The sequence below is a fragment of the Falco rusticolus genome, chromosome 17 (assembly GCF_015220075.1).
Source record: "Falco rusticolus isolate bFalRus1 chromosome 17, bFalRus1.pri, whole genome shotgun sequence".
In the NCBI taxonomy this organism is placed as follows: Eukaryota; Metazoa; Chordata; class Aves; order Falconiformes; family Falconidae; genus Falco; species Falco rusticolus.
The window spans coordinates 7,115,271-7,129,176 of record NC_051203.1 but is presented as its reverse complement, the minus strand read 5'-3'; the positions used below and the strand labels follow the sequence as shown (position 1 = coordinate 7,129,176).

General features: G+C 44.7%; 1 protein-coding gene across 1 annotated transcript in view; it reads left to right on the top strand.

Moving 5' to 3' along the window:
* Positions 1–13,629, top strand: part of SYT6 (synaptotagmin 6) — a 39,494-nt gene extending 25,865 nt beyond the window's left edge. Inside the window, exons 4-7 of the mRNA XM_037410831.1 lie at positions 3,603–3,723; positions 5,245–5,416; positions 6,074–6,224; positions 12,017–13,629. Coding sequence (XP_037266728.1) covers positions 3,603–3,723; positions 5,245–5,416; positions 6,074–6,224; positions 12,017–12,088 — 516 coding nt within the window. The 3' untranslated portion in view covers positions 12,089–13,629. The remainder of the gene's footprint in view (positions 1–3,602; positions 3,724–5,244; positions 5,417–6,073; positions 6,225–12,016) is intronic.
* Positions 13,630–13,906: the final 277 nt, after the last annotated feature.

Below are 13,906 nucleotides of genomic sequence, written 5' to 3'. Positions count from 1 at the left end.
GGAGAACGTTGTGGAGTTTTTAATCTGTGTACGTTCTGTGTTTTGCTGGGATGGTTCTGCAAGAAACAGTGAATGTTTTCCTAGCTAAGTAAACTAATTTAATGGGACTTCCCTCCCCCCCCAAAAAAAATACCCCAAACCCAAAACAGGTGAAGAGACACCAACAGAAGGGTTGTTGAGGGAAAAGCCTACAAAGAAGGTGTGAGAGGAGCAGAGCCAACATCATCCCCAAGACACTTTGTGTAGCAGTCCCGTAGAGCTCCTGCAGAAACATTGAGTGCTGCATTTGGCTCCATCCCCTCCTTCTCTCTGTGCCATTCTTTGGGAATGGGCCAATAGTGGTACATCTCAGCTGGTTGTAACACACCCAAGGACATTTCTGTTTAATCAAAAATGAGAAGGGTAAATACAGTTTTCATAATACCCCCAGAAAGCTCCTGGTGACTAATAATACATTAGATCAATCGTGTGGATAAGAAGATCGGAACACACTTAAGCAATGATATAAGCTATTAAAATAGCTAGCACTCAATTATTCAATTAATGATTGTACAGCTTGTGAATCAGTGAAACATTTTTGGTTTCAACTCTGCAAAGGTTATGGATTCAGAGCTTCCATTATTTCCTAAGAGGTACTGATAGGAATTTTGGAAATGTCCCAACGTCTATAATCTGCAAGAAAATAATGTACCCACAGGACACGTTTTACTCTCTTGTATTTATGGTTGCAAAGAAAAATCTCTTGACCCAATACAATGAGGTCAAAGAACAATTTGTGTTAGTTTTATACCCTGAACAGATCCTGTCAGTGCAAGGAGAGGAATAGAAGATGAGATGATGCCCAGAGGGTGGCCCCACGATCTCATATAGGGCTGCTCTCTTCTGACACTTGTGTCCAAGGTTTCCTGCTCTCGTCCCTCCCAAACCAACATGAACCAAAGCCCCTGGGAGGACAGACCCAGCCCAGTGTGCTGTCTGGATGCCAGGCACCCTTGCACCATGCAGCGGACACAGCCTCCAGTATAGCCGGTCAGATTTGGGTGCTCATTTCTTTGGGAATAGAACAACCATTTCTAATCATAATTTCAGAATATTTATTTAAAATTATTTTCTATTGTCAGTAAGGTCTATAGGTGACACTGGTAGATGCAGTGTCTGATTGGAGCTGGAGGCACCAAAGTGAAAGTTACACTCGCAGTCCTCAGGCTTAGCTCTAATGCAGGGCAGTGTTTGTGGCAGGTTCCAGACTCTCCTTACAAAGCACTGCCTCCTCAGTGCAGAGTTCTTTATTCAGGCTCTTCGTTATGTAAAACAATTCATCTTAAAAGAGGAAGAATAAGTCTAGAGGTAACAAGTGCCATGTTTTAAAAAGGAAATTATAATTTCAGGTACATGGGTTTTGAGCAGTCATTTAAAGACACTGTAAATGAATGAGGCTCCATAAAAGGCTGAGCCCCCTGGCCTCCGAAAACTGGCTGTGCTGGGGCAGGCCCAAGTCAGCTCAGTTCTCAGGGTGCTGGTAACACCAGCAGTAAAAGTGCCAAACGTTTTGGAGCGCTCAGAGGTCTTGCTCATCGCTGCTGTGCCCCCGGAACAGCAGCCCGGCACGGGGGCACACGTGATGTTCAAGGTGCCACAGCTGAAACGCAGTCAAGGGTTGGAAGCTGACGGGGGCTCTAAAGGCGCTTTCATGTGTGATGAAACTGATCCTGGTACCTTAATATGGTACCTTTAGTACAATATTTTGTGAGGCAAGAGATTTAGCTCCCAGTAGAGACATCGAGAGGCACTAAAGGTAGAGGAATAACAACTCAGTAAATGTTTCCACATCTTCCATTATTGCTTAGTGATGATGAGGCTGTGACTCGACATCATTTTGTCACACTGGAAAGGAAGCTGTTTGGGATGCTGTTGGCTTATTAAGGTGAGCCAGAGATCGGAGCAGGAGCTCTGAGTGGGTGAGGGTATGAAACTGTTATCTACCAGCAAATAGCAGCTTCTGAGGCAACGTTTATTTAGGTACTTACAAGTCCAGTCATACATTGCTGTGTCCAGGAAACATTTGGCTGCCACTGTTTCTTTCATACACTCTGTGCTTGAGATTTTCAATTTATTTGCTAGGCAAGTGAACTCTTGTCAAGAATCAAGACTTTCATATAACGTTCATTAGTATTCGGCATGTCTAGGTGGAATATCTATCCTTTGCCTTACCAGAGAACAAGAAGGAAATAATTTGGCAAAAATCTCATCTATCAACAAGATCTATTCTTCTAACACTTAGCAAAGCTTTAAGTGCATTTACTTGTCTTTATAGTTCCATCGCTCTACTACTAGCAGCTACAATTTCTTTTCAGCAGATCAGTGTATCATACTGAAATGAAGCAAACACTATGTTTCCAAAAATGAATGGGTTGTTTGCTCTACAGATGTGGGATCTGTATGTACAAAATAAATTTTATTTCTTTTTATTCCACTTTTGGAAGTTGCTTGGAAAATTTCTGCTGACTTCAGATGATAATGTTTTCTAGTTTAAATAGTACTTTTGGATTCTTTAATTTTTTTTTCATGAATTCCCGTGAGCAAGGCAATGATGCTTATCAGGAGATAAGGCTGCATGTACAAGAGGGCTGAGTGACGTGTGGAAGTTGTTTCATGGGACACTAGGAGAGTAAACTGTATTGGCCTCTGTGTAATCCAGAAACTACCAAATGTTGCTGAGTGCCATCTGCTGGTTAATTCACTATTTATATACATACATATATGTGCCTCACGCTGTGTTAGCTCTCTGAAGGCATCTCGGAGGGGTCGGTTGTCAAAACAACAGCAAGCCTGTCACTCAGTTGCCACTAAATGGGTCCCTTCATGGTTCTCTTCTGTTTTAAAGCTATGACCCCCGGGTCTGTAACTTATCTTGTAATTCGTGCTCAGCTTCAAAGAAAATCACCATGTTACTCTGAGCCATCTGCACTCTCTGCAAAATGCTAGGCACCGACAAAGTCCCTGAACCTCTATTACTGAACCAGTGGCGCCGAGCGCACTAGAAAGCCATGAGTGGGCTTGTCGCCGTGTCCGGGCAGAGAACACGGCATGGCTGCGTTCTGCCGTGGTCTTGTGCTGGGTTCGTACTACATTCCTTCATTTGAGGAGATAGATGTTTGTGTCACACCCTTGGCACATACGTATTGTACATTCAAGCAAAACTTGATACTAATATAATTTCCTTAATGGCCTTCATTTGATGTTAGATATCACTTCACTTCTGCGTAAGAAATGGAGCTGAAAAAGAGGCATGCATTAGCTGTGATGTTGCAGTAGGACTGTGCTGTGGCAGTGCAAGGTGGTCCTTCACTATGATTTGAAGCTGTAACATGTGGACACATGTTTTTTTTTCCTGTTCTCTGTATTCATTTTTAGCCAAACAATGGCTGGGATACACTAGAAGCGCTGCCATATAGCAACGTGTCATTCGCTTGAAAATGTCAGGAAGGAGAAATAGTGTGAGTGCTGCCTGAATCCTGCCTGAAATATCATGGTGGAGCGTGGAGGCAGCCTTGCTGGTTCTTGCATCTTTCCAATATAATGTGTTCTCTGTTTTATTGAAGGAAAGCGTGGACCTGGGAGAGATCATGTTTTCCCTTTGTTATTTGCCAACTGCAGGTCGCCTTACCTTAACAGTCATTAAATGCAGGAATCTCAAAGCTATGGATATCACTGGTTACTCAGGTAGGTGCTGGATGGCTGAGGACCCCACTGCATCCACACTTCTTCCTCCTCCCTCAAGGTAGTCTCAATGAACAGCAGGCATATGACTCTTGATGCCAAGGATGTATCATCATGGAAACACCTGACAAGCTTTTGTCAAGTATGAAAAAAGTGTTAAAAGTAAAATTATATTTTAAAACCATTCCCAAGGGCATGAATCCAGGGAAGGGGATTATACATGAATACGCTATTCAAGGAGATGGCCAGTGGCTTCCCATCCCTATTGAAGGGTTTGCAGGGCCAAAGCTCTGCTCCATCTCTTGGTTTGGAAGCTTCAGACCTGTTGCAGGTTCTGACCCCAGTAGTTTTACGTTAGTAGGGAGTTTTCCATCAGATAACCCCCTATAGCCAGAATCCATCATTTCACCCCAAGATTAGGAAAGGATCATGGTCCACCTGGGCAAATCCCATGTGAATGTACAGTGGCCAGTACTTAAAACTTTAGAATCAAAGTCACCTGAAGACTGTATGCATTCACAGTCTCAGAGGGTTGGCTTGCAAATTCAGCATGCACAAATTCTGGATTTCAACATAAAAAGCAGTTTCTTTTCCAGAAATCAACATCGTAGTATTTGAATTTCATCAGCGACTTGTGTAAAAGGCAGTAGCAATACAGTAAAAGATCTTTGCAGAAAAAATTTCTGCTCAGCTGGAGCTTGATGCCATATGGAATGTCTCAGAACTGAGACTTCAGATTAAGCCAGCTCAGTGTTTCTGTAATAATACATTGCACGTTTACTGTTACTTGAAAATGCATTGAACTTGCCTGGGCAGCCGTTTGTAACTTCAGGGCATTCTGCCATGACCAGCCAGTGGAAAGCATGTGAAGCAGAGCTGCCCTAATACCTTTTCTTTCTGCTGCTCTCTGACATTGGGGAAATGGGGTTTAAAATTCCTCTGCTTGCTGTCACTCTGCTATGTCCTGTTAGCAACTGGATAGTTTTGGTAGCAGTGCAGGAAAGGATCCCTGTAAAATAACCACCTCTGCCTGTTTGGACTGCCAAAATGCAGCATTGCATTTTGCTCTCTTAGGCACATTTTGAAAAAGTTGCAGTTGCTCGCTCTGCGAGCACAAGTTGCTGCCTGTGGCCATGCAATTAGCACAAGCTAGGGTGCCTGAGTCCCCATTACCATCTTTGGAGGAATATTGGCTTATGGTTCGATGTTGGTTCTTCTTACACTTGCAAAACCCTTACCACAGCAAAACTGATGGAAGCGGCTGATTTTTCCTTGCAAGAAGTCTGCAGTACTGGTTCCTCAGTGCTGGAACCTCATGTAGCACTCACACCAGTTCAAGAAATGGTGGATTCAACTGGTACACAGACATGTACTTTTTTCTAAAAGTACATTTGAGGAGTGCCTTTGGCTCATGGTAGCTCACAGTCTGTGAGCTACTATTTCGATAGTGCTGTTTCTGTATTGTGATGGTACCAAAATAACCTTCCATAAGCAGAAGGCCTTTTCCTATCTCTTCCTCTCCAGATCCATATGTCAAAGTGTCATTGCTCTGTGATGGGCGAAGACTGAAAAAGAAGAAAACCACCATAAAGAAAAACACACTTAATCCTACTTACAATGAAGCAATAATCTTTGACATTCCCCCAGAGAACATGGATCAAGTCAGTCTGCTTATCTCCGTCATGGATTACGATCGGTAGGTGGGAGGCTCTGGAGAGCAGGAGGGGAAAACATCCCACTGGTTGCAGGTTTTCCAGCTCAACAGCCGTTTTCCTTAGTATCAGGGACTCGATTGCACAACTCTGTGGCATCAATCTGTCTCTAGCGATTTATTGTTGAAGTGTCATTGGTATTTATGGTTATGGAAAGTTACCTGCTGGAATAGTATGGTAAAGCTGATCCTTTGCTTTATGACATTTTCTTGAATGAGTACTGTGTTCCCCTTTGCTATTTGCTTGTCCTGCAAACCATCGTCCTATTTTAGAAAGCAAATAGTCTCATGCTAAGCAGCAATTGGTGTAGGAATTATCCATTACTGAACTTGTACTTATTCTTGCTGTACACCACTACACCACACAACCTCCAGATTCTATATCTGGACTGATCTGCAGTTCAAATAATTTTAAGGCTGTTATAATTATCTCTGGCAATAGCAGCCCCTCACGGCGCTGAAGGCTGCATGCACTGGCAGTGGCAGACAAGATCTGGGTGTCGTCGCGCAGCTGCGACAGCCCGTGTTCACCAGCACCATGCCTTGGGGCACTCCGACAACATGGGGTCAGAAGCCTCGGTTAGCCAGCACACGGACAGTCTGAGCGAGGGATAATCATGTTTCTTTCCTGTTGTTCTTCAGGGTGGGTCACAATGAGATTATTGGGGTTTGCCGCGTGGGAGTCAGTGCTGAAGGACTGGGCAGAGACCACTGGAATGAGATGCTGGCGTACCCACGCAAGCCCATCGCACACTGGCATCCGTTAGTGGAAGTAAAGAAGTCTTTCAAAGAGGTGCGTGGAGTTATTTTTCCTTTTAATGCATGTGTTGAGTATGAGTGAGCTGGTTCAAGGCTTTCAGAGAGCTTCTACTTCAACTTGGGATTTTCTGACAAGAGCTGAAGGAATTTTCTCACTAGAAATAAACTCCAGAAAACAAGCATCTCTGTATTGTCTTGAAATAGCTCCTTGAGCTTGCAAGCAAGAATGAAAGGGACTGTATTTACAGATGTGACTGCTACCGTATTGGTTTTTCTCTTTTTCTTTTTTTCTTTTGTTTTTGCTTTTGCTTTTGCTTTTTAAATTAGAGACCAAGAGCAGTAAGGAAAGAGAATGCTGTTCTGATGGCAGAACAAATTGTCCAGGGATATCACCTATTTCAAGTTTAAATTTTTTCTTCCTAAAAGATTTTTCTGTTGACTCATCTTCAAGCTTTTGATGGAAGAATAAATAGAACAAATGTAATTGCTCTAAGCATCTCCAGAGAAAGAGATTCACTTGATGCAGCCCCAGATGATAAAATGGGGCTTGAATGCCTGGGTACCATTTTGACCGTCTCTAGCATTTTCTTTGTCTTGGCACTCCATTTTGTCACCCTTCTGTAGAACTCTTTGGTTTTTGCTGATTTAGGTCGTAAATTCTGCAGGAGAGAGATGTGGGAAATGGAATGCATGCTGTTGACACTTCAGGTATGAAAGGAAAGCCAGCATTTGCAGCCAGTGATAGCATCATAAAGGCAATAAAACCTTCCACTCTATCTGGGGCTAAGGAAGCATTTTCCCTCAAAGCCGCAGACTAAGTGCAGAAAACGCATCTTATTTTCCCCTTCAAGCTCAGATACTAAGCTCTACTGGAAGGCAGATACAGAGCTTGGTGATCTTCCACAGCACTCTGAATTAGTATGCATCAAGCCCTATGTTTCTTTGAAATCTGCTCTTTAACAAGAATGCAGTTTGTGCTCAGCGTGCTCTGTCCCATCTCATATTCATCAGGCTGGTTTCTGAAATTCAGACGTGCCCATCCCAGAGGCAGGTCTGCTGCTTCTGTGGGTTTCTTTCTTTCTCCAAGCATTTGTAAGCAGCAGCTGTGTGAGGTGATACCAGCCACCCGGGCACAGCTCTGCAGCAGTTTTCATTACTGCTGCATCCCTCGGTGGGCATTTCTCTATCGCAGATGAAGCGCGGCTGTGGGGCCCTGTGCAGAGCCAGGGTTTATCAGAGAGATATACTCACTTCCCAGACCCAGGCCGATTACACTCAGTGGGAAAACCTGGCAATTAATATTTTAGTTTAAGACACAACAGAGGTGCATAGATCAGACAATGGAAATCTGAAAATTCACAGTTACTTGTATGAGGCTTGTGTTGTATGAGGCATGTATGTTACATATCATGATCTCATATTGCACCAATGTAAATTGGGAGTAACCACCTAGGTCAGCTATGCAGAACAGGTATAGATCAAAACAGAATTAAACCGACGTGCAAATTGTGTATGTGTGTATATTTATATATATATAAAATGGTAAATACTGCCTTTGGGTGGTGAGCAGTACCAGGTTTTCATTAGCCTTTGCATGCTAAAACACTGGCATCGTACACATGAGCCGTAGCTGTTTGGGCAGGCAACACATGCCATCTCACACCACCACTGAGAGCTGGGGATCAGCGGCCGCTGAGCTTCAGCATAAATGCTTAGTGATCTACCATTTCATGGGTTAGCTCAGTGTCTGTATCATCCGAAGCACCTCACAGCATGATACCAGCTGCCACACCTGACCCAGGGGCAGGAGTTCCTTCTCCAGTCTGTAATTTATGACTTCATTACACTATTTTTCAGATGCAGGTAGGAGTTTGAAAGAAAGACTCCTGTAAAGTTTTTGATAATCAATAGGAAAAAAAAAAGCCATAATTATTGTGGTGAAACTCAGAGAAACAAAGGAAGGCATGTAAGATGACTCACCTTCTAAAATATACTTTGAAAACTACTGCTGAGCACGCAAGACTTTGGAAAAAAAACTGAATGAATCATTTCACCCCCCAGTGTACAGGTCAGGAGCTCTGCTTAAAAGAAAAGAAGAAAAAAAAAAAGGCAAAAAAAAGCGCCTCTGATCATCTGTTCTGGTATTTCTGCCACAAGCTGGTGCACAGAGCCAGCGAGCAAATGGTCCCTGTATTTATTTGCCCTTTTAAGTTTTAGCACTGCTGTCTGCAAATCCCTAGTGAAGCTTAAAAAAAAAGAACAAACAGAAAAGGCACAGGCTCCTGGAGAGAAATCCATGGGAAATGGTGTTTGTTGGTTACAAGCAATTGCATCATCTTTTCCATATGTGTTTGTGCATTTTTTAAAAGCAATCTGGGCTTTGTATCCTGTGTCATCAGCTCCAGGTCCCCGCACAGACGGAGGCCGGGCAGCAGGGGCCGATGGCTGTGGCCGAGTTGCCTGCCAGCTCCGCGGTCCAGCCCCGGGGCTGCCAGCCCCCTGCTCCATCTGCCCTTGACTGCAAGTGCTGGGGTTAAGCTGCTCACCCTCCATCCCTTTTTCACCCTCGAGTATTCTTGGAGGTGAGCTCAGGTTGTGCTGGCAACCTGAGCGGTCATCTTCATCTTCACCTTCAAAAGCATTTGCTGCTGGGTGCCAGCAAATGGAGTGTTTGCTTTCTGGCTGATCCTTGTGATTGTCCTCCATTTGCTCCAGTGGTTAGTGATGGCCTCTGCTGTACATCAGTGTCTTTCCTGATGGAGGGCTTGATCTTAAGCTGAAAGCAAGAGAACTGGGATTGAATTGTCTTTCTGAACGTATAAATTGAGCAGTGGATGACTGGAGCTGTTAACCTAGGAGCTGCTCTGTGCCTGCTGCCGCCTGCCCACGCTGCTCCTGGCTGGCCATGCAGCTCAGGGCCACAGGAGGGTGAAGAAAAGAGGCAACCTGGAATTTCTGTGCTAGCCTATACGCCTACTGCCCTGCCTGCTATGCCTTGGAAAAACCCTGGCCAAAAAAGGGGGCTTCCACCACATTGTGGCTGAGGGAAGCTCAGAGTTGCAGGTTCTGGTGGAGTCCCCAGGAAAACCATCATGTGTTGCACCAGGAGGACCAGCCGCGGCCCTGGCGCCAGGACAGGCAGATGGGTGCTGGACCACCGCAGCACAGCTCCCGAGCTGTCCCATGCGGGGGCCTGGGCCGAGCCGAGCCGGTTCCCCTGGCCACAGTGCGCTGATGCGCCCCCAGACCCTCGTCCCTGGGGGGGCAGCTTGACCCGTGTCCTGCCAGCCTGCACCCCTGTTGCGCTTTTGTCTCTTCCATTGCCAGAGCCTTGAGGGGAACTTGCTTCTGTTACATTTGATGTCTTTGGTTGCTCCACTTTTATCAACAGTGAGTAGCAAACAGTAATGACTGCACTTCTTTAATGACCATCGCCATTAGAAAGAGAGCACGTGCAAATGAATCATTAATTACAGACTTCTAAGTACTATCCTCCTCACACAGTTGTTTAGAAGAAGAGCTTGTAAGCAAAGACAAGAATCTCACTTAGTGTTGCATTTTGAAGTTACTCTGGCAATGAACTCTTGTCCTCAGCACAAAGCTGTCCCCGTTTTTCAGCCCCGAGGTTCCGCTTGCACCCGCTGCTGTGGCCTCGGCCGCCCAGGTGTGCCTTGGCCACCCCCCATCGCCCATTCTTCTACATTGCTCAGAACACCCATCAGCCAGGTTAAGTGATGTGTCTCTAAAAAGAAATACAAAATTTCTTTCTGGAAAGACTTTGAAGGGGACTTCTGGAAACTGGAAATTTCTCTGTTATCTATGAAAGACAAACTCTTGTCTGATATCACAGAGTAGCATCGTCAGTGCAGTGCAGAATGGGTCTTTGATGTTGCCGAGTATGTCTGATATTCAGCATAGGAGCATTTATTTGTTTTAAACGTTTCTCCAGATAAAAACTGGTAACTTGGCTGAGAGCTAAGTCATGCCCATAATGAAGAGCAATCATTTATCTTTAAAGACATGCAAAACCAGCCTCTTCCAGATTTGTGGGCATGTTTGACTTTCATTGAACTGTTTGTAGCTTCTGACTTCTAATTACTAGTTACTAGTTGGTTTACCTTTTCTAATTAAATAAGGGAAAATATCATCCTCATGGCACACTGGTGTCTTGAACCTACTCTCAGAAGAGTTTTCATCATTATTTTTGGAGTAGCAAACATTGTCACTGTAACTGCAGGCAGATCAATGCGAGGAGCATGCGGCGGACTCTGCCAAAATCCCGTATCTATTGCAACTGCTGCTTATCTGCTCATTTATTGGTAGTTCGCATGGGAAGGCTGTATCCATATTATCAGTTCCTCAGGGATTTCAGCAAATATGTTTGACATGAGAAACAGAATAAACTGTTTTCTTACCTTAAGGTAGCTTGTTTGGATGGACAAATTTTCCAGCTTCTTCATTCATTAATTTCTGCTCAGCTCTGATGAAGTATGGCCCATATAATGCAAACCTGTGCAGTACTTTACAGACTGGTCTTTTTGGGAAATTGGCCGAATTCTTGACCCTATCTCTGCCCCTGCTTTGTAGCTGGCCTTGAACGAACATGAAGGTGCTTTGTGCACTGCACAGGCAGGGCAGACCCAGAAAGGGCTGGCGCCCATGAGCAGCCATGCCGTGGACAGCAGACTCCATAGCACGTCACCCACCATCATCAAGGGCTGCCTGCAGGGTTGCAGCCTGTGGCACACAGCAGCCAGGGAAGCACTGGGATGCAGTGGGGTGCACCCCCAAAGCAAGAAGAGGGCCCTTGGATGCAGTGGGATGCATCCCTGGAGCACGGAGGGGGCCCTGGGATGCAGGAGGATGCACCCCTGGAGCAGGGAGGGGGCATGGCCACCCCAGCCCCAGGCCCTTTGTTATTGCTGACACCGAGAACATCTGCAGACGGCTACTTGGCTTGCTCAGCCTTCCCGCAAGCACCATGCTGCCTGCCTGTTCTGTCATCTTCAGTTGCATTTCATCTGGAATGCCTTTGCCGAGCAAGGGTGAAGTTCAATTTGCTGAATGAGTTTTCACCCACAGAAGTGAAATTCATGCACGCTAGAGCATTAATATTAGCCAGCAAAGAGTTTCAGCTTACGTAGGAGAGGAAGGAATTGTTCCCGAGGGAGGATGGAGCAGTGGAAATACTCTGCCTCCTGTTGTCTCTAGGAGATGTATATCATTTGTCATTTGAATTTAATAAAATAACATAGTGAGATGGGCAAGGGTTCAAAAGCTTAAGGAATAATGGGTTTGAATTATAATAACAGACCCCAAGGCAGATGGCTAGTAATTTATGATCCCATAAGTATAGCAAAAAAAATGTTTGCTACATCCACTGACTCTCTGATCTGGTTTTCACTTTGAGAAATATCTCTGGCACTGTGGACATAGTTTCTGTGGAGTAAAATTACCAGACTGGAAAGACTTGAGTAATTTGCAATTAGGCAGTATTTCTAAAACAAAAAGGCAACAGCATGAAACCAGGAAACAGCAGAAAGCTGAACTGAGAGCAAACTTTGTCTTCATAGCACACCCAGACACCGATTATTTTTCCTTTTTTGTGAGCACTCTTCATGATTGTGAATTGATTTACAAAGCAATAAAGTAAATTGTTCAGTAATTCTTCCTGAGTGGTTAAACGCAGGCGTTCAATAAGTTGAAACAAGCTGTAAGGCAGATGAGAAAACTGTGGAACAGGAGACAGGCAATGCCGTAAGGGGACATGAATTTCAAATAATCTCTCCCATTTGCTGAGACGTTCTTTCTTTTTTCTCCCACCAGTGGCAAGGCCGGGCAGCGAGCTTTGACAGCCAGGGCTCCTGTCCCTCACCTAAACCACCACCCACACCGTGATCCCAAGCGCGGCCAGCGAGGTGGGACTAAACCAAGTTATTTTTGCACTTGGCCTACAGTCTCAGTAATTTGTTGCTGAGTGGCAGTGGCAGCAGAGAGACTTTCCAGTCTAGTTGTTCCCGCGTAAGTAAAGGCAGAAACCCGTTTTGTGGTCAAATATGTCTTTGTCTAATACGTCTCCCAAGGTGATTTTTTTTGTGGCTTTTACCGTATGGATCTGTTTCCAGAGGAAGAAGGTGGCCTGAGACATGAGCTGGAAGTTAGGTCTGTAAACTAACATGTAAAATAGTTTTTAGTGTGTACAGAGGCTGGAAAAGTGCAAAGATGCTCTGAATGTCTACAGACAGCCTAGGTGGCCAGGAGAGGGGACATGCGGACCGGCCCTGCTGCCCGGGCTGTGCCTGCTTGGAAAAGCAGCAGCAACAGGCATGAGAGACTTCTGATCTGCCAGCAGCTCTTTACTCTTGTGGTCAGCCCAAACCCAGCAGCGTGTTCACGGGATTCCTGTTCTTGTAGAGGTGTTCATGAGCTGTTAGCAGTTTGTGCAGTGTGTATCCCAAATTCCTTTTGTCATATATAAAAAATGCCGTTGATTCCTCAGGGGGGGGGAACTGGGTTTTTTTCCCTGTATTTGAAGTCTCCCTAGAGCTACTTGCATGAACAGTTTCTTGAAGACCCCTTTGTACCTGCTGCTTACCCCCCTGTACATCACCACGTCGCCTGGAGTGCAGTGGAGAGAACTGCGCTGCCACGAATGGGGCCCAGATGTACAGAGGGAAAGACGTTACAGAAACAGGTGACCTCCTTGCATGAACACTAGATCTTTATTTCTTATATCACCTTAGTAATAAAGATGGAACAAAAGGGTAAAGGGGAATATAGAAACACAACCAATACTAAAAAAAACTTCAAAAGTTTTTCCTTGAACTATCAGCACATCCTTACTGAAAAAAGTTTCTAAGGCCCAAACCCTGGAGGAGGATCAAGTTTTGGAAAAAAAAAAAAAAAAAAAAAAAAAGAAACTTTGCTGGTCTCTTGGCTGCAGAGGCCAAAAATGAAGTTATAACATCCCAAGTACTAGCTTTGCAAATGCAGCTAAATCAGCTGATCTTTATCAGACAGCTGCAGATTTTGGACACTTTCTCATTGTGGATTTTTCTCTGAGTTAATAAGTACATTAGTGTTGTTTGTTCCACTGTAATTAAATTAAGTAAATGCAAATATTTTGGTTTTGAGTTAAAACGAGACTTGCTAGCAAGGCAGCCATTTCTCCTCACATCAGGTTAGTGGAACTGCACGCATAGGCCATGATCTTCAGGTCAACTTCAGTTTCCACGTTCCTAAATGTCACAGCATCAGCCTTCACTGAACATCATGACTAGCAGAGAAGGGTATTTGTTTGCGTTGTTTTTCTGGGTAAGACGAATCCTTTGTTCAGTGAAGGATAAATACATGTTTTCTCATCACACCTTATGTCTTAATTCTCTTTATGTGCCACATGCTGTAGAAGCAGAAACTCAATAAAATTATTTTATTTGTAAGACTTGCCTCGCGTGGTGAAATATTTCCTCTTGTAGTTATGTGATTTTGGACAGTTACAGTAACCACAGCAGATGCTATAAAACGTGGCCACACCAGCCCCCCACGTGGTGTGAGGCACTGCAGGGGCCGGCTGCAAGACACGGAGCAGAGGCTCCTTCAGCCATAGACTCTGCAGGTCTTGGTTGCCCTGGGACAGCAACGCACACACCCCACCCCACCCACCCCCGGGAACTGCTGAGCACTAGTCACAGCAGAAAAATATATATATCAAGCACG